This window comes from Nycticebus coucang, chromosome 2 (assembly GCF_027406575.1).
Source record: "Nycticebus coucang isolate mNycCou1 chromosome 2, mNycCou1.pri, whole genome shotgun sequence".
In the NCBI taxonomy this organism is placed as follows: domain Eukaryota; kingdom Metazoa; phylum Chordata; class Mammalia; order Primates; family Lorisidae; genus Nycticebus; species Nycticebus coucang.
The window spans coordinates 86,326,579-86,346,576 of NC_069781.1; the positions used below are offsets into that span (position 1 = coordinate 86,326,579).

Here is a 19,998-nt window from a genome sequence, read left to right on the forward strand (position 1 = left end):
CAGGTTCAAACCCGGCCCCGGCTGAACTGCAACCAAAAAACAGCTGGGCGTTGTGGCGGTGCCTATAGTCCCAGTTACTTGGGAGGCTGAGGCAAGAGAATCGCTTAAGCCCAGGAGTTGGAGGTTGCTGTGAGCTGTGTGATGCCACGGCACTCTACCGAGGGCCATAAAGTGAGACTCTGTCTCTACCAAAAAAAAAAGCTTTACTTGATACAACTTTTAGGCTGACTAGAAGCAGATGGTAAGGAAAAAGAGGTATTATGAACTAGACTGAATGTTTGTGTCTCCTCTCCTGCCCCAAATTCGTATGTTGACGCCTTAACCCTCAGTGTGGCTATATTTGAAAGTAGGTCCTCTAAGGAAATAATTAAAGTCATACAGGTATTGGTCCTCACCCAGCACTATTAGCATTCTTTTAAGAAGAGATACCAGACGGGGGTGGTGGCTCAAACCTGTAATCTTAGCATTTTGGGAGGTCCAGGTGGGAAGATCACCTGAGGCCAGGAGTTTAAGACCTGCCTCAAAAACAGGAGAGCCCAGATGTATAAAAAATAGAAAAATCAGCCAGGCGTGATAGTATGCCTGTAGTCCCAGCTACCTAGGAGGCTGAGGCAAGAGGACTGCTGGGAGTTTGAAGCTGCAGTGAGATATGATCATGCCCTGCCTGGGTGACAGAGGGAGACTCTATCTCAAAATAAATAAAAAAGAGATACCAGAGAGCTCACTCATGTTCTCACTCTATCCTGCTACTCCAGGCATGTACCAAAGAAAGGCTATGTGAACATACAGCAAGAAGGTGGCTTCTTTCAACTGGGGGAAAGCCCTCACCAGATAACAACCTGGTGGGAACCTTATTCTTGGAACGCTAGCTTCCAGAACTATGGGAAAATGCAATTCTGTTGTTTATGCCACCCAATGTGTGACATCATTATAGCAGCCCAAGCTAACTAACAAAAGGGGTAACAAAGAGCTCTCAGCTTTTTGGTTGAGGAAATCTGAGTAGATAATGGAATAGAAAAGGTATTCAGAGGGAGGGACATAATTTTCTTGAGACACACAGATTTTGACATATAGTTGGACATACCTACTTGGAGCATAAGAGGTATCTGGACTAGAGATGCAGATTGGGAATTGAAAGAGTAGGAAAAGCCATAGATTGGGTAGGAAGAAAACAGTAAAAAGTGATATGTGGCATAAAAAAGTAGATAAGACCAGGGCAGCGCCTGTGGCTCAGTCGGTAGGGAACCAGCCCCATATACCGAGGGTGGTGGGTTCAAACCCGGCCCCGGCCAAACTGCACAAAAAATACTAGGCGTTGTGACAGGCACCTGTGGTCCCAGCTACTCGGGAGGCTGAGGCAAGAGAATCACCTAAGCCCAAGAGTTGGAGGTTGCTGTGAACTGTGATGCCACAGTACTCTACCGAGGACGACAAAATGAGACTTTGTTTCTAAAAAAAACGGTAGAAAAGACTGATTAGATAATACTTCAACACACCAATATTTAAGATAAAATTTATTCTGAGTATTATGCTTTTACATTTTTAAGGATTTTATTTGTAAAGTATTAACTATTTTGAAGGACTATGTTTCTCCATTATTCCAATTCTCTAAATTGTTCTGAAACTCAGTTCCGTGGTAAGAAGCTTGGAAGCTCTCCTGACTTCCCATTAACCAATGTGCTTCATTATTTCTGATGCCCCTGACAGATCACAGGCCTATATATCATCTACTCTTAACAAAACAGTATGCTTACCAGGGGCCAATTTTGTTTGTTCTTGGCTGTTATTGTACTGTAATTACTGTATTACACAGCTTAATAAACCAATAAAACACATATTCAACAGAAGTTGTTTCTATGAAAGTCAAGGCAAGTGCTTTGGAAATACACAAGACCTTACCATAACTCAGAAAACAGGGTCAAAAACTTTAATCATATAAAAAAGATCATGTTCATGCTATTTATAAATTGACCCTGGGCATTCAAGGAGTTGGCTCTGCCCCACGAACCTGTCTCTTACCACAGATAAACTACAGACCTCTCTACAAATTATTTAACCCAAGACTCAGTTTATTCAACTATAAAATAGTGCAACTTCAACACAGAGTTGCTTTGAAATTAAACAAGGTATTTATAAGAGACCAACACAGTACTTAATCCACAGTGAATAAATACCAATAGGTAATATCCTTCAGCCATTCCTTAGGAAAAATTTCCCAAAGTAACTACTTTTTAAAAAGACCTAACATTTGGGATATTTCTTTCTTTTTTTTTTTTTTTTTTACTTTGCATATTGATTATTTCGTATATGTATACATAAATTAAAAATAGTGTTGTCTCATGCAATGAGTAAGTCTAGTCAGTGAATCACATTTACACACATATGGGATGCCTTACTTATTGGGATTGAACCGTTAAATATTATAAAAGGAAAACAACATTTAAAAAAAAAAAACATATAAGAGGGTTGGTAAGACAAGTTTAAAAATATAGTATATGCCCCTACATTTATATCAGAAGATTCACCCCAACAGAAAAATGTAGTAAAGTGTATCTTTACAAAATTGACATCATTGCCAACCTAACACGGTAATAATTATTGCATTATTCTCATGCAGCTAAATAACTGCAACTTTGAGTTATCTGCCCATTTCTTATAAACAAGTACAAGTATCTCAGTACAACTATCTGTTCTGTGCTTTTAAATCCAGTTGTTAGAATTTCAAACTGCCTCAGTGTCACAAACTGCTGCCCTTTCCAGTACACAAGCTATGTTGTGGGTTTATTTAGAAACTCCTTGTTGAAAAACCTTCTTGCCTCCACATTACTGAGAGAAACAGAGCAGCGAGATGGATTCTGCCTTCTATAGTCAATGCTTTCGACCATGGCATCTTTTATCACATCAATGTTGTTCAGGGTATTGAAATACATAAGATTATGCAGCCTCTTGAATGCTTGATTTGGATATTGAAAATTGAAGGTGGAAAATGGTGATTCAGGGTCATCAAAAATATCAAAGTCAGCTATTTCTTTCTCTTCCTCAGTTTCTCTTGGAACACCTGGAGCCTTGTACTTTCTGAAGTTGATGTTGGCCAGAACAAAATGGATGACAGTTGGGCAGTTTTTCTCCACATCAGGATTCTTGGGTTTAAAGACATAGCACTCCTTCAGTCCTTCCCGATCAAACACATTAGGATCAATCTTTGGAAAGGGGAGCTTGTTCATTTTAGCCCACTTTTCTACAAGTAGAAGTTCCTTGAAGGGAGGACTGGAATCGCTTGGCCTTGCAGAGAAGTCGAAGGAGATGATAAGATCCACCCCTCTCTGAGGTCTCAGTATCAAGGGATAGGACAGGTTAAATGTGAGCCCACTGTCTACTACATGAATCTTCTTACTTTTGACATCCAGAGGCTCATATATTCATTCAAATTCATCAGGATCTGCTACAGCTGTGTCCAGTTCATCTTCATCGAAAGATTCCTGTGTGGTAAAGTCTTTGAAAGGAGACAGCAGATAAGGTGAATTGAGATTCAAGCCCAGCATGAAGTTGTGCACCTTCCCAGCATGTCCTTCTCTGGTGTTGAATAAAGCGGAATCACTCACCAAGGCCATTATCATACGATGGACCCAACTTGCTTGATTATCATTTTGATATTCTCTTTCAGCGTCTTCATTCTCAGTGCCTTTGGGTTCTTGTGATTCATCATCACTATCTGAGCTGTCATTACTCACAATGTGCTTTGCTGTAATATTTTCTAGTTCTTCCTCCATTGTGGAACCTTTATTTTGTGAACTGGAAACTCCCAAGACTCTGTTGAACAATATAGAAAAAGCACTGCCCCAGACACCCATTAAGAAATGCAAGGGGTTTTCTTCGTATTTCTTCACTACTGTTCCCATAAAAAATTGGCTTCCAAATAAGTCAGAAGCCATAAAAGTACCATATTTAGCCATGCCGATTTCATATGGACTAAATTCAACCCAATCTGCAAACATCAGCTCCGAAACGTCAGGTTTAACATGGAGACAGGTGAAAAGAGGTAAAGGACACTGGGCACTGCTGACTTTTTCCTTCAAACTACTCAAGGTAGTGTTCATTCTGTTATGAATTCGTGTTTCTCCTATTAGCATCCCAAAGATAACAGTAAAGGTGACGGGCTGTCCAGAGCTTTTCTTCTTCCATAAAGACTCAACATATCTTTCACTTTTCTGTGGTGTGAGAAGTAAAAGAGGGTTGTAGCTAACATTTTTCATTAGCTCTTCATTAATCTCCTTTGGCCCTTTCTCTGGGAAATCAGGGTGAGAACACAAGGTTGACATGTACCATGTGGAGCCAGAAAGACCGGCAATATAGGTAGCACAATCCAAAATTCCCGATTCGTACAGTGCCTTCCTCACACCGGAGAATCCTACCATGGCTCGGAAACCCCCACCTGAGCCCAGGATGGCCACAACTGGCACCTGTGAACTGTTTTGGTGTTCTTGGACTTGGCACTCAGTTGAACTGCCTTGGAGAGAGCTTGAGCAGGAGTGTGGAGAACTTTGGGCATTGTCTGGGGCCCCAGACTGAGCCACTGAGCTGGGCGCAGGAAGCCACTGTGAAAGAACTGGGATATTTATTTCTTATTGTGAATATATTTTATAGCTGCTCTCAACTGGTTCTAAAGTGAACTTTGGAAAAGACTTACTACTACCTCTCTCTAAGGCTTTGTCCTAATAGCAAAATTTCTGATAAAATAAAATCATTAAAGAGAGAGTAGGCAGGCCGGGCAGTGGCCCATGCCTGTAATTCTAGCACTTTGGGAGGCCGAGGCAGGTGGACTGCTTGAGCTCAGAAGTTCCAGACCAGCCTGATCAAGAGTGAGACCCTATCTCTACTAAAAATAAGAAAAATTAGCTGGGCATTGTCGTGGACACCTGTAGTCCCAGCTACTTGGGAGGCTGAGGCAAGAGGATCACTTGAGCACAAGAGTTTGAGATTGCTGTGAGCTATGATGCCATAGCACTGTACCCAGGGTGACAGAGTGAGACTGTCTCAAAACAACAAAAAAAAAAAAGTAGGACAGAATTCATCCACAAAACTAGACCCACCCTGAAGGCCAAGGGCTCAAAACATGCCTATCTGTCCTTCTGTGCAGTAAAATGACCCTCATCTTGTAAAACCTTTATATTCTAGCCTTGATATTTTTCTGAACTATATTGTAATAAAAAGACACGTATAGTTACCTAGGTATGTCGTTATGCTCCCTTTTATTTTCAAGAGGAGGGAAGTAGCAATTTCCTTTAGACTCTGGATAGGAGGGACCATGTTGTATTCATCATTTAATTTCTAGCATCGAGCAGTAGAATGCATTAAGAAACTTGTTTTGTATAAATGAATTATATTCCTCTTCTTAAACTCAATATAACCACAAACATTACCACACCTACTCTTTTTTTTTTTGCAGTTTTTGGCCAGGGCTGAGTTTGAACCCACCACCTCTGGCATATGGAGCCAGCGCCCTACTCCTTTGAACCACAGGCACTGCCTATATACCACACCTATTCTTTTCTCAGTATATGGATGTGCTGGAGAGGAAGATTCCATGGAAAAGTAAAATCATTCCTCCAAATGTTTTATGTAGTTATTTATTTTTTGCAGTTTTTTTTTATGGCCAGGGCTGTGTTTGAACCCGCCACCGGCATATGGGGCCGGCGCCCTACTGCTTTAAGCCACAGGTGCCACCCCTATTTATTTGTTTTTGAGACAGAGTCTTACACAGTGTTGCCCTAGGTGGCATCATAGCTCACAGCAACCTCAAACTCCTGGCTTGAGCAATCCTCTTGCCTCATCAGCCTTCCAAGTAGCTGGGACTTGTACAGGCACCTGCTACAACGCTCAGCTAATTTTTCTATTTTACTAGACATGAGGTCTCACTCTTATTCAGGCTGATTTTGAACTCCTGAGCTCAAGCAATCTATCTGCCTCAGCCTCCCAAAGCACTAGGATTACAGGCATGAGCTACCGCACCTGACCTCCCCCAAATGTTTTATTATAGTAGAAAGAAAAAAAGAATATCTTCTTCTTAAACAGAATGGACTGCCATCTCAGTGGAGTTGGATATAAGGATGATGAGGGAATGATTATCTACCATCAGATCCATAATTAGTATGCACTGGAACTATGACTATTATATGAATGATCTAAGTGTGAATATACAACTCTTCAGCTTCTATTGCCTTTGGAGGCATCGTTATTATATGCAGTCTAAAGGACAGCCTTTTTCCTTCTCTGGTGCATGTTGAAAAAAGAGTTGTGCTGAGCCATATATTAAATACACAAATACTAACAAAAGCTGATGAGGAAGAAAAGGTCTGTGCATAATTTTTGTGATATCCAACAGCACAGACAAGCAAAACAGTCCTCACATAATCAGGTTAGACACCCTGCTAGAGGTTTTAAAACATGTATAACATTTATGAACATTTGGTACTGGGAAGCTGCCAAATGTAAAATAGCTCTAAGTACCCAGATTAATAGTAATGTGTAAAATTTAATATATGCTGAAGAACTTACCTAGATTTATCCAAATTCCACCTGGCTTGAGTATTTTCCATATTGTATCAATATAATCAATTACATTGTGAGCCGTGTCTATGAAAAAGCAGGTGGCAATACAGTCCCAGGTATCTAATCAAGGAAAATAAAATTACTGCATCTGTTAGGTTATTTTGCTTTTTCTTTTAATTTACACTTTAAACTCGCCAGTTACCTCTTATAGAGTATTAATGTTTCATTTAACTGCAGAGATACTGAAGCTAAACTCTGCTAATCAAGTAACCAAATAATCACTTATGAGAGATACTTTGTAATTCATAAAGGTGGCCTGGGCACAGAGGCTCACGCCTGTAATCCCAGCACTTAAGAGGCAGAGGTGGGTAGATTGCCTGAGCTCACAGGTTGGAGACCAGCGTGAGCCAAGAGCAAGACCCCACCTCTAAAAACAGGCAGGCGTTGTAGTGGGTGCCTGTAGTCCCAGCTACTAGGGAGCCTGAGGCAAGAGAATTGCTTGAGCCCAAGAGTTGGAGGTTGCTGTGAGCTTTGACACCATAGCACTCTACCAAGGGAGACAAAATGAGAGTCTGTCTCCAAAAAAAAAGAAACAATCTTTAAAAAAGACTCATGAAGTTATCAATAATCTGATAATGCAAATAATTTAGAAATCATTTTTGTGATATCATTAGATATTATTACCAAATTGTATTTGTAAGAGGTTTATTTACCATCTACTCAACTTCTATCCTTTACTTAAAATCAGTTTAGACAAAATAAGTCATTTGCATTTAAATTAGTGTTAACTTTCAATTCTAGTAGGTTTTAGAAAGATAGAAGGCCCTAGTTGGCAAATAGAGAAATTAATGACATCAAAATACCTAAATATACACATGACTTTGGGTATGACAGGGGAGAAGGGGAGCCAGGAGCAGGCAGAAGCAGAGGGTGGGAACCCAGGCCCGTCTGACTCTTGGAGGCTCTGCTCTAGTACAGAAGGAGAGACCAACGGAAGGTGTGGTGGTGTGGTCTATGTACAAATGCTGATGCAGTAACTTGTATCTTGATCTCACCTGGAATTATTCTCACCATCTGCTCTCTTAAACCTCGCTCCAGAAGAAAAGGACTTTTACTTGCCTGAGTGATATTTTCCATTATTTCACTCCTTATCCCCAATAACTAAAATTTTCTACCCCTCTCTTTGTACCTTTGGAGTACAGGTTGCTCCAATCTCAAGAGTTCAGAGAAAAACAAAACAAAAACGTTCTTCTATGTTCTTAAAAAAGAAAAGCCATTTTATGTTACTACTCTTCAGCTCTGAGCCCATCAGTGGCTTCCTGTCTTCCTTAGAGTATAATTTTAAGTCTTGCTATGGCCTACAAGTCTGCCTCACCAAACCCTCTCCTGGCTGCCACCACTAGGCCCATTGCTTACTACACCCCAGCTCATCTTTGAGTAGAAAAAGCATTCTCTCTAACCCCTAATCCTCTTCCATTCCCTCTATCTGCAACATTTCCCCCACCAAATATCCAAATGGCTTGCCTCTTTGAGATTCTCTGCTTAACATTTTTTCTTCTTAGTGTCTGCTCTTCAGACAGGCTTCCCTGACAACTGCATGAAAAGCAGGAGCCCCTCAGCAGCCACTCTGTATCCCCCCTACCCTGCCGCCGCCTTCTTCCTCACAATAAAACGTTACTTCCTCACTCTCCCAATTAGAAAAGAAGTTCCCTGTGGACAGGGACTTTGTTCTGTTCACTGATCTTTTTCAAATGCCTAGAACACACCTGGTACTCAGTAGGTAGTTCACAAATATCTGGTGACTGACTGGGACTATAATTATGTTGCTGACCCCTCAGCATTCTACTTCCTTTTACTGCCAGTCTCCCTTTCTCTACTGACTAACTCAAATTTCTTAACAGTTTGCCAGGCTGACACCTGATCTTAATAGCTTGATTATAAAGGTCCTTCATAATTTGGAACAAACCCACTTTTCGAGCCATTTGTCCCACTAAATCTTCCCTTAAATGTTCTCTTTCCCTGCCAGTCCAACTGTGCTGCCATCCCCAGTTACCTGATTCATTCACATCTTTGTGCCTGTAATACCCTTCCTCCTGTACTTCAAGTCATAGCCTCACCATAAGAGTTCCCTTCTCACACTAACCTACCTTCCTCCTCACTGCATTCATTACTCATTTGAACTTTGTGTACATGTTGTCTTATATTAATAGACTCAACAGATTTAAAATTTCTTGATTGTAGATATCTTGTACTTTTTTGTATTTCCTATCATTTGCCTGTACATGCCCTTGAGAACATTCTAAATTAGCACTGAAGTATACCTTATATTCTACTATCATAATGAATGACCAAAACGTTGGCTTAGGATAAAATTAGCTTATTAATTTAAAACATAGGACAAGACCTTTAAAATGCTTGCTTTGGACTTACTGCATTCTGAATAAATTTCCTGAAAATCTCCTGCTGTCATAGAAAAGTTAGAACCAGGAGGAAGACTGTGGGGGTCAACATCAGGGAAAAAGATGGGTCGAATCTGATCAGCTGATCTTCGGTTATTGCTAAACTGATGGATCCAGGGATAAAGTTTATATTTATTAATTTCAGAACATCTGCAAAATACAAGCATAAAATTCAGTGTTAACTAAGTATTTTGCAAGAAAAAAATCTACTTTAAACACTAAAGTAGATTTTCTATTTGATTAAGAGTTTGCATATAATTCATTTATACTTAGAAAGTATCATTATTACACCCTACCCAATTATCTGAAAATATGCATGTATATATGTAGATGAGCAACAAATCATGGATTGAAGACAAAAAAACAAGTAAATTCAGAGATGTAAATTGCTGATCATTCAAAAATTTTAAGATGTATATATCAACTCAAATAAAATTGTCAAACTAGTTCTCTTTATTCTTTTTTTTTTGAGACAGAGCCTCAAGCTGTCCCCCTGGGTAGAGTGCCGTGGCATCACAGCTTACAGCAACCTCCAACTCCTGGGCTCAAGCGAGTCTCCTGTCTCCGCGTCCCAAGTAGCTGGGACTACAGGCGCCAGCCACAACGCCCAGCTATTTTTTGGTTGCAGCTATCATTGTTGTTTGGCGGGCCAGGCCTGGATTCGAACCCAAACTCAGGTGTATGTGGCTGGCGCCTTAGCCGCTTGAGCCACAGGCGCCAAGCCATCAAACTAGTTTTTTAAAAAAGGTATTAGTTCCAACTAAAACAGTTAATTATTTTGAATAACCCTCTTTTCTCCTCTCACCAACCTCCTAAAATTCATACTGCTATCCAAGACAACATATTACTTATACAGGAAGCCATTTCTTTTTCTCTAGTACATCTTCTGGCTTTAAAAATAAGAACTCTTTACACTACCTTCCAAAAGAGGCCACAGAAGTTCAAAGAGATCTTTCCAACTCAGTCATGTCATGAGCATAGTTGGCCATTTTATAAGAACTTGATAAAGGAAATAGTTATGATTGCTACACTAAATTCTTATCCCACCAAAGAAAAAAAGGAGTGAAGAAGTTTAAGGAATAATGAAAAAAATGCTCCTCCCTTGATCATACTTAGGAAGATTTTGTACAGAAATCATTTGTTTCATGGAATGCCCAATTACTTTCTAAAAAATCACTTACCCATCCTATTTTAACATTCTGATAACTGGGCAACTGGTTAAAATGGTAATTTGTATAAGCCTTTGATTTTAACTTATGAAACATTTATGACATATAGCATAATCAAACACTACATACTTATCTTCAAATTCAGAATTGTTCAAGAAAATAGGTAACCCATCTGATTCTGAGAAATTACTATTTCCAGCAAAAAATAAATTAAATACCTGTTGAGTACAAAGTTGGAAGAAAAGAGCATAAAAAAACTCCATTCATTTCCTTGACAAGCATAACCTAGCATAGCTATTTCCCAGGCCAGTCTTCCTAGTCCAGCACCAGGTACCAGAATATTTACTTTAGAAGAATCCCTGAAATGAAATAAGGCAATTATGTCCAACCCCTCAAAGAAAAAAAGATAAAATCCACATTAATAACTAAAAACTTACTCAGTTATTCAATAAGAAAACCTCACTAAGACCCTGACTTCTTAAAATTGAGAAACACTTCTAATTTCAAAAATAAGAGGTATAAAGAATTATCATATATGTTCAGACATCAGGTAAGGATTTTATCCCCAAAAATTATTTTTTCAGAAAAAAAGGAGTCACCTTATATCTGAAGACATATGAAGTCACTCAAATCCCCAGAAGCCATCACCTGAACAACTGACTTAGAGAAATTTTTCCAGAGGCATACTAATATGAAGAGTTTGAGAAAAAATCACTTCATCTTCTGAGACAGTAAAACAACTTTATTTCTAAATTCTGTGTATAACAGTTTGTCTTATGTAACTAGCTTAAATATATGTAGAATTTAATCTGTCAGTTATATCTCTAAAACCTTTTTTCTTTTTTTTTTTGTGGTTTTTGGCCTGGGCTAGGTTTGAACCCGCGACCTCCGGCATATGAGACCGGCGCCCTACTCCTTGAGCCACAGGCGCCGCCCTCTAAAACCTTATATATTGGTTTAAACCTTAAAATAATTTGGGAGGGGGGAAAGTTTCATGAATAAAATGGGGAATTGCCTTCTGAGTACACATGATGGGAAAAATATGTTACACTAGAGGTTCACAACCAAACTGATCTCTTCCACTTACTAGTATTATGTCACCATCACACATTTCCTTTTCTGAAAAATCCACCATTCTGCTTTCAAACTGCTAAAAAGCCTTAGCATAGCAAAACCCTTTCTCAGGAATTCTAGTAAATCAATATAATTCTGAGGAAACTAAAACAGTATTATTATAGGAAACCAAAGGAAAATATATCAGTTAGCATCTTGCAATTAAAAAGGAGTTTCACTGCAATACATCCTAAATATGGTTCACAAATCAATTTCCAAATCTACTGCCACTTATGATTCTTTTTATCTTTAAACTATATGGTCTTTAAATTTGGTGTGCTCCAAACAACAATGGGGCATTTTATTAGTGACCCATAACCTTTGCATATCCCACTTCAGAATGAAAAAAAAATAGCATTGAAAGAGGGACGGAGGGAGTGGGGTGGGGCCTTGGTGTGTGTCACACTTTATGGGGGCAAGACATGATTGCAAGAGGGACTTTGCCTAACAATTGCAATCAGTGTAACCTGGCTTATTGTACCCTCAATGAATCCCCAACAATAAAAAAAAAAAATAATAATAAATAAATAAATAAATAAAAAAGAAAAAATATATAACCTGGAAAAAAAAAAAAAAGAAATAGCATTATGGGGCTTTTGAAAATTCAATCTATAAATACAGGAACATAGGAATTTGCTCGAGGTCCTTAAGTCTTATATATCTATATGTGGATCATGTATTTGTATAAAACAAAGACTAGTTTGTTTTACTGTTGAATTTTTATACACATAAAAAATAAAGCATAAAGCATAAAAGGAAACTTGCTACAATTTTCTGACAAATACACCTATTACAATTAATAAGATATCCTCATCCTCTGACACTTGACATGGGCAAACTAATGCCAAGGAGACATGTAAAAGTATTTGCTAAAATATAACATTTTCTTCTCATTCCAGATTATACACAATTTGTGTGTACTCAAGTATACCCTTTAGCTTTGTAAAAAGAATGGATTCATCCTTTCACTTTGTCCAGGCCTATTATATTTGCTTCCTAACAAGAACATACATTTCTTTTTCTTTTTGGAAACAGAATTGTTCTACTGCCTTGGCTAGAAAGCCACAGCCTTAGCCTAGCTCCCAGCCAACTCAAACTCCTGGGTACAAGCAATCCTCCTGCCTTAGCCTCCCGAGTAGCTGGGACTACAGGCACCTGCCACTGTGGCTCGCTAAGTTTACTATTTTTTAGTAGAGATGGGAGTCTCACTCTTGCTCAGGCTGGTCTCACAAGCAATCCTCCTGCCTCAACCTTTCAGAGTGCTAGAATTATGGGCATGAGCCACCATACCCAGCCAAGAATATACATATTTTTAATATGAAAATGTGAAATGCTTCTAGCTCTAAGACTCTGTTCTAACTCCTTGTATAAAGGACCTGTTATGATGGCATGCCACCCAGGCTTCTAACCCACCAAAAAACCCCTCTCTCTGAAACTACCTTTTGTCAGTTCCCATTTGCCTAATCATAACATACATTTCTATCCTCATTCCCCAACTGGCTGTCCTCAGCTCAGAATTAAAAACCAAAAAATATCTAATCAAAGTAACACAACAGTGTATAAGAGGATTTAGAAGTAAATTCATACAGTATTTAATTTTTTTTTAAGACAGAGTCTCAAGATGGTGCCCTGGGTAGAGTGCTATGGCATCATAGCTTACAGCAAACTCTAACTTGGGTTCAAGCAATCCTCTTGCTTCAGTTTTTTTATTTTTAGTAGAGATACAGTCTCATTTTTTTGCTCAGGTTGGTCTCGAACTCATGAGTTCAAGCAATCCACCCACCTAGGCCTCCCAGAGTGCTAGAATTACAGGTATGAGCCACCACATCCAGCCAGTATTTAAATCTTTATAAAAAAAATCACTAGCAATCCATTTCTGAAGGGATGATAACTCACATAAAAAAGTCACCATGCAGAAATTAGAAATCATACTAATCTTACGGGAGAGTTGTGCTAATAATGATACCAATAATTATTCTGGTAGCTTATGGCAAGTGAACTTTATGACTACTATTAACAAATTCTTTCTAACTAATCAGAACCATACCAGCCACCATATGGCAGAACATATATTTGCAACACCTTGTATAAAATTATTAGAAGGCTACCATCAAGCAAAATATATCAAGGCCCTATCTTAAAAGTGAGCAGAAACTGGTAGACATCTACAAATTATTTGTATTAGGACAAAAAAGATTTCAGTGGGCAAACACATTAAAAAAAACTCTCTAAAACTGAAAAAAATGATCAAGAGCCAGCTCGGTGCCTGTGGCTCAAGAGGCTAAGGCGCCAGGCACATACACCTGAGCTAGTGGGTTCGAATCCAGCCTGGGCCTGCCAAACAACAATGACGGCTGCAACCAAAAAATGGCTGGGAGTTGTGGTGGGTGTCTGTAGTCCCAGCTACTTGGGAGGCAGAGACAGGAGAATTGCTTGAGCCCAGGAGTTGGAGGTTGCTGTGAGCTATGATGTCACTCTACCCAGGGCGACAGCTTGAGGCTCTGTCTCAAAAAAAAAAGATCAAGAAGCAATGAAAGGGTGAATTGGAGGAAATTTTTCCCTAAATCCTTGTTCTTAACTAGTCTTTCTTTACTGGGTCCTTATTTAAGGGATACTAACAGCATAATGGGAATTTCTCTTAATTATGATGTATATGAAACCAAAGCACTCTGAATGGCAATTTCTGCAATGAACTCTTAAAGTTTAGCCTCTAGGGCATTTCTTTGAAGGCATTCTGTGGAGAAAACAAGAGAAATACAGAACTTAATGGGCGATAACTTTAAACCAGGCTGAAACTTTAAAGAGCTGGAAAAAAGAAGCCTGCAATACATAAGTTAGTAATCAAATGTTATCTTCTGGCTCAGCACCTATAGCTCGATGGTTAGGGCGCCAGCCACATACACCGGGGCTGGGGGATTCAAACCCACCCGCCTGCTAAACAACAATGACAACTACAACAAAAAAATAGCCAGGGGGTAGGGCCTTGGTGTGTGCCACACCTTTTGGGGGCAAGACTTTACCTAACAAATACAATCAGTATAACCTAGTTTCTTGTACCCTCAATGAATCCCCAACAATTAAAAAAAAAAAAATAGCCAGGCACTATGGCAGACACCTATAGCTCAGCTACTTGAGAGGCTGAGGCAAGAGAATGGCTTGAGCCTAGTAGTTTGAGGTTGCTGTGAGCCGTGATGCCATAGCACTCTATCAGGGGCAACATAGAGAGACTCTGTCTCAAAAAAAAAAAAAAAAAAAAGAAAAGTTGCCTTCTTGTAATTCTTAGCAAAGATAAGCAAGTCAGCCAACCAGTTTACCAAATTAAGAAGGTTCAAATACAAAGAAAGCAGTATATTTACCACAAATGTGACACCCATGGTAACAGGCGGAAAAGTTTCAATAGTTAATCAAGAGAAACAAGAATGGAAAAAAAGGGTACGTCTGTATATAGCAAGCATTATGTCTCAAGAGGCCAGGGATTGCATTTCTATCACCCTTCCTGCTTCCACTATTTATTTCACCAGCAGTACATGCTGATCTAGACAGAAGTTTCCTTTATTGTACACAGAATGATCCTTGTTTGCATTGCAGTTTTAGATTAGAAAACACAAAATACTCTCTCTGGTTTGTCACCATTATGAAACTTGGCTGACCCCTGGTGGTAGGAGTACATACAACATTTTAAGCACCAAAAGTGGTTCTCTAAATCACAGCTATTCAATTTTCACTCCTATAAAATAAAAAGCTCACACTACATGTGGCTACTTATAGTATGGCTAGTCCAAATTAAGATGTTAAGTGCAAAATACCAGATTTCAAAGACTTAGTATAAAAAAGAATGCAAAGTATCTCATTAATCTTTTACATTGACTACATGTTGAAATATTTTGGAAATACTGGGTTATTAAAGTATATTATTTTTACCTGTTTCTATTTATGGCTATTAGAAAATGAAAAATTACTAGTAAATGCTCTGCATTTGTGGACTTCCCTATGTTTCTACTGAACAGTGTTGGTCTATACTATACACATAAAAACACTGAGCAAAACACAATTGTGAGACGCTAAATAAACCTTAAAAACATACAGAACAATACAATGTGTATAAACATTTAGTTAATGTAGAAATTCAAGACTGGAATAACAAAACAACAAATGCATGTTCATGGATATTTCAAAAGAGAGAGGAAAGTACTCTGGGTAGTTTACAGGGCAGTTTCAACTTTATCTGTAATGCTTCTTTTAAAAAATGCCAAAAGAAAAAAAAGTTCCTGCTTTCTTACCTTCTAGTAAAATGCTATCTTGAGTTTCCAGAAATTTGAAGACAGGTTAACCATTGTACTAATACGTTAATTCAATCTTTACCAAGATATTACTTGCATTAATCTGTTTTTTTTTTTAATTGTATTTTTATCATACTTTCATTATTGTTTAAAGTTAACTGGCTGGCTGGGTGCTGTGGCTCACGCCTGTAATCCTAGCACTTTGGGAGACTGAGGCGAGCAGATTGCTTGAACTCTTGAGTTTGAGACCAGCGTGAGCAAGAGCAAGACCCTGTCTCTACTAAAAACAGAAAACCTAGCTGGGCATGATGGTGCATACCTGTAGACCCAGCCACTTTGGAGGCTGAGGCAAGAGGACAGATAGAGCCCAAGAGTTTGAGGTTGCTGTGACAGCACTCAACAGAGGGTGACAAGTGAAACTCTGTCTCAAAAAAATATATATATATATAATTACAACTTACCTCTTCATCTACTCCCAACAATGGACTCATTTCAGTTAGAAAATGATGCCAGAAAAGAGTTTCTTATTTTAATCCTACACGTACAGAAACTCAGCTTAAATTATAACCTTATCAGTATAAATTATCACCTCATCTACCATTCTCACATTCCCAGGCAAACCTTAAACTCATTCATCTGTGCTTTCAGCATCCATATCTCTGTTTATATGTGAAGTTCTTTACTTTATTTCTTTCATTTAATACAGGAGTCAGCAACTACAGCTCACAAGCCAGTTACCTGTATGTGTAAATAAAGTTTTACTGAAAGATGTCATCCCCATTCACTTGAGAACTGTCTATGGGTGCGTTCTCATGACCACAGAGCTGAGGAGTCCCCACAGACACTGTACTGCTTGCAAAGCCTAAAATATTTAATATCTGGCACTTTGAGAAAATGTTTGTTACTCCCCAATCTATCTCGAACCTCTTTTCCTAGAAGTACATAGAGCTTCCTTAACTCCAATGCATAATTGTACCATAATTTATCAAATTCCCTAATTAAGGACATTTATATTGTTTCCAATCTTTGACATTATAAAATGTTAAAACTAGTGTCCTTGGCATTAATCATTTCCACATGCAGAAGTATGTCTTCCCTGAAATTGAACTCTAAGAATCAAAAGATCTGTATTTGAATTTCAACAAATATTGCCTAATTAATATAAGTTCTTTTAATTTATTCTTTTATTAGCAATATATTTAAATTTTCTTACACTTTCGTTATCTTTTAAATATTTGCAATGCAATAAGTACAAAATGGCATCTTTTTTTTTTTTTTTTTGAGACAGAGTCTCACTATGTCACCCTTGGAAGAGTGCTGTGACGTCACAGCTCACAGCAACCTTAGCCTCTTGGGCTTAAGCGATTCTCTTGCCTCAGCCTCCCAAGTAGCTGGGACTACAGGCACCCACCACAATACCTGGCTATTTTTTGGCTGTAGTTGTCATTGTTGATTTTAGCTGGCATAGGGAAATCCACAAATGCAGACTGTTCGAACCTGCCAGCCTCGGTGTATGTAGCTACGCCCTACCCACTGAGCTATGGGCGCCACCAAAAAATGGCATCTTAATGTGGTTTTATATTTGCATTTTCTTATTGAAATTGAGTGTCTTATATTTCTTTTTCTGTAAACTATCTATGAACAGCATTTTTTTAAATATTGGGTTATAAATGTTGAACAGTTTTTTCATTGGGTTATTCCTTCAGATTTATAAGCACCTAAAATCTTTTCTTTTTTTTTGAGACAGAGTGTCACTGTGTCACCCTCAGTAGAGTGCTGTGGCAATACAGCTCACAGCAACCTCAAACTCTTAGGCTTAAGTGATTCTCATGCCTCTGCCTCCCGAGTAGCTGGGACTACAGATAACCCACCACAATGCCCGCCCGGCTATTCTTTTTATTTTTGCAGTTGTCATTGTTGTTTAGGTGGCCCAGGCCAGGTTCGAACCCTCCAGCCTTCGTGTACGTGGCTGGTGCCTTAACCATTGTGCTATGGGTGCCGAGTCACCACCTAAAATCTTGATTTGAAAGAAATCTGAAACTCTTTGGTCTAGGAGGGCTTTCAGAACGATGAGGAAATCTAATTTCAGTCTCTATACTGCATGCATCATTTGGTAGTCTACATTTCCTCTATTCTCTCTTTTAAAATGTATTCTCTTGGCGGTGCCTGTAGCTCAGTGGATAGAGCACTGGCCACATACACCAAGGCTAGTGGGTTCAAACCCAGCCCAGGCCTGCTAAACAACAATGACAACTGCAATGAAAAAACAGCTGAGCATTGTGGCAGGTGCCTATCGTCCTAGCTACTTGGGAGGCTGAGGTAAGAGAATTGCTTAAGCCGAGGAGTTGGAGGTTGCTGTGATGTCATGGCACTCTATCGAGGGCGACATAGTGACACTCTGTCTCTAATAAATAAATAAATAAATGTATTCTCTTAGCTAAAAGAATCTTTTCATAACCATAATTTACATCTTCATTTTCATGTAAGTGGAAAAAAATGCTTTAAAACTCAATGGTATTTTTCACAATGTCCACTATGTAAAAGAAAAAAATACATTCCACCAGAATAGTACACCAGTATCTTTTTAGCGTGTTAAGAGTACATATATTAAAATACATAAAAGACATAAACTTTCCCTCAAAAGTATCACTTCCAATTCTCTTGAAACTGAATGAGCTAGTGAAAATAAGACAGAAAAAACACAGTCCAGGAAATTTTGGGATTTATGAATGTAATTCTACATGTGATCTTTTTCAGAAAGGACTCAAATAGCCAGGCATTGTGGAATCCATATTTCCTTGACAATTATAGACACTTACTTGGAAAAACTGTAAATCTCAATGATCGCCATCAATTTAGAAGTGTTATAGTGCCCTTATTTCATCTCTGAGAAAAAAATCTAAGCCTCAGTTCTTCCTTTAAATTAAAATAGCTTATTTTATTTTTAGAGACAGTCTTATTTTGTCACCCTCGGTAGAGTGCTGTGTCATCACAGTTCACAGCAATCACCAGCTCTTGGTCTTAGGCGATTCTCTTCCCTCAGCCTCCCAAGTAGCTGGGACTACAGGCACCCGCCACTAAGCCCAGCTATTTTTGCTGTAGTTGCCATTGCTGTTTTAGATGGCCGGGGCCAGGTTCGACCCCACCACCCTTGGTATACGGGGCCGGTGCCCCATCCACTGAGCCACAGGCACCGCCCAAAATAGCTTATTTTAAAGAGCAATTGCTCACTACAGCAAAGTTCAAAATCTACTTTAAGGCTTGGTACCCATAGCTCAGTGGTTAGGGCGCCGGCCACATACACTGGGGCTGGTGGGTTTGAACCTGGCCCAGGCCTGCTAAACAACGACAACTGCAACAAAAAAAATAGCCAGGCATTGTGGCGGGCACCTGTAGTCCCAGCTACTTGGGAGGCTGAGGCAAAAGAATTGCTTAAGCCCAAGAGTTTGAGGTTGCTGTGAGCTGTGATGCTCTAGTACTCCACCGAAAGCAACATAATGAGACTGTCTCAAAAAAAACTACTTAAAACAAAAATAAAAGAGAGGCTGATAACTACTTAAGTATTCAACATTCAGCACAATGAAATCAGCATTTCTTTAATCAGCATTTCTTTAATTAACAAACAGACCATATATGTAAGTCAATCTCCAGCGTCAAAGCAGCTTATGCTCGTAAACTCAGGCATATTAAAAATTCTAAACATTGACAAATTGGACAAACTATTACATCAAATGTGTTCTCATAAGAAAAGTATATTAAAGATCACAAATACAGTAATTATATGCATATTCAGTTAAATATACTATATATATTATCTTCCATAGGAAGTTCACTTAGAAAAAGCCTTTAATGACATTTCAAAAAGAAGAGAATACAGTGAAAAAGCTAGTTGACATAAATTTGATTCAAATCTAGCCTGAATATAAAGACATCAAATTCCCATATACTTTCTGTGGCACAAACAAGATCCTGAAAATTTATCTGAGAGACCCAAAGTTGACTAAGACTTATCTAGAACTAACCACATATAAAAGTTAACTCAAAATGGACCAAAGACCTATACTTGAGAATTAAGACTATAAAAATCTTAGCTTATTTTTTAAATTCTTTTTTAAAAATTTAATTTAATTTTAGAGACACGAGTCTCACACTGTTGCCCAGGCTGGAGTACAGGGGCTATTCAGAGGCACAATCATAGTATATATGGCAAGTCAGCACCTAATTCCTGGGCTCAAGTGATCCTCCTGCCTCCAGTCTGCTAAGTAGCTGAGACTATAGGCTTGAAGCACAAAGCAGGGCCCAAGTATTTCTTTTTCTTCTTTTTTTTTTTGAGACAGACTCTCACTCTGTGTCCTGGCGTTGAGTACCATGGCATCATAGCTCACAGCAATGTCAAATTCTTGGGCTTGATTAATCCTTTTGCCTCAG

General features: G+C 38.8%; 2 protein-coding genes across 2 annotated transcripts in view; both read right to left on the reverse strand.

Annotated features, from left to right (window-relative positions):
• Positions 1–19,998, reverse strand: part of CARNMT1 (carnosine N-methyltransferase 1) — a 50,429-nt gene that overhangs the window by 9,313 nt on the left and 21,118 nt on the right. The window contains exons 4-6 of the mRNA XM_053575319.1: positions 10,396–10,536; positions 8,980–9,158; positions 6,556–6,669 (exon numbers count right to left, since the gene is read on the reverse strand). Of these exons, the coding sequence (XP_053431294.1) occupies positions 6,556–6,669; positions 8,980–9,158; positions 10,396–10,536 (434 nt within the window). The remainder of the gene's footprint in view (positions 1–6,555; positions 6,670–8,979; positions 9,159–10,395; positions 10,537–19,998) is intronic.
• On the reverse strand, positions 2,580–4,622 carry LOC128574588 (cytosolic phospholipase A2-like; the record flags this gene model as incomplete). The annotated part of the gene is given in 1 exon segment (XM_053575331.1): positions 2,580–4,622. A coding segment is annotated over 1 exon segment (1,854 nt), but the record flags the coding sequence as incomplete, so codon positions are not given.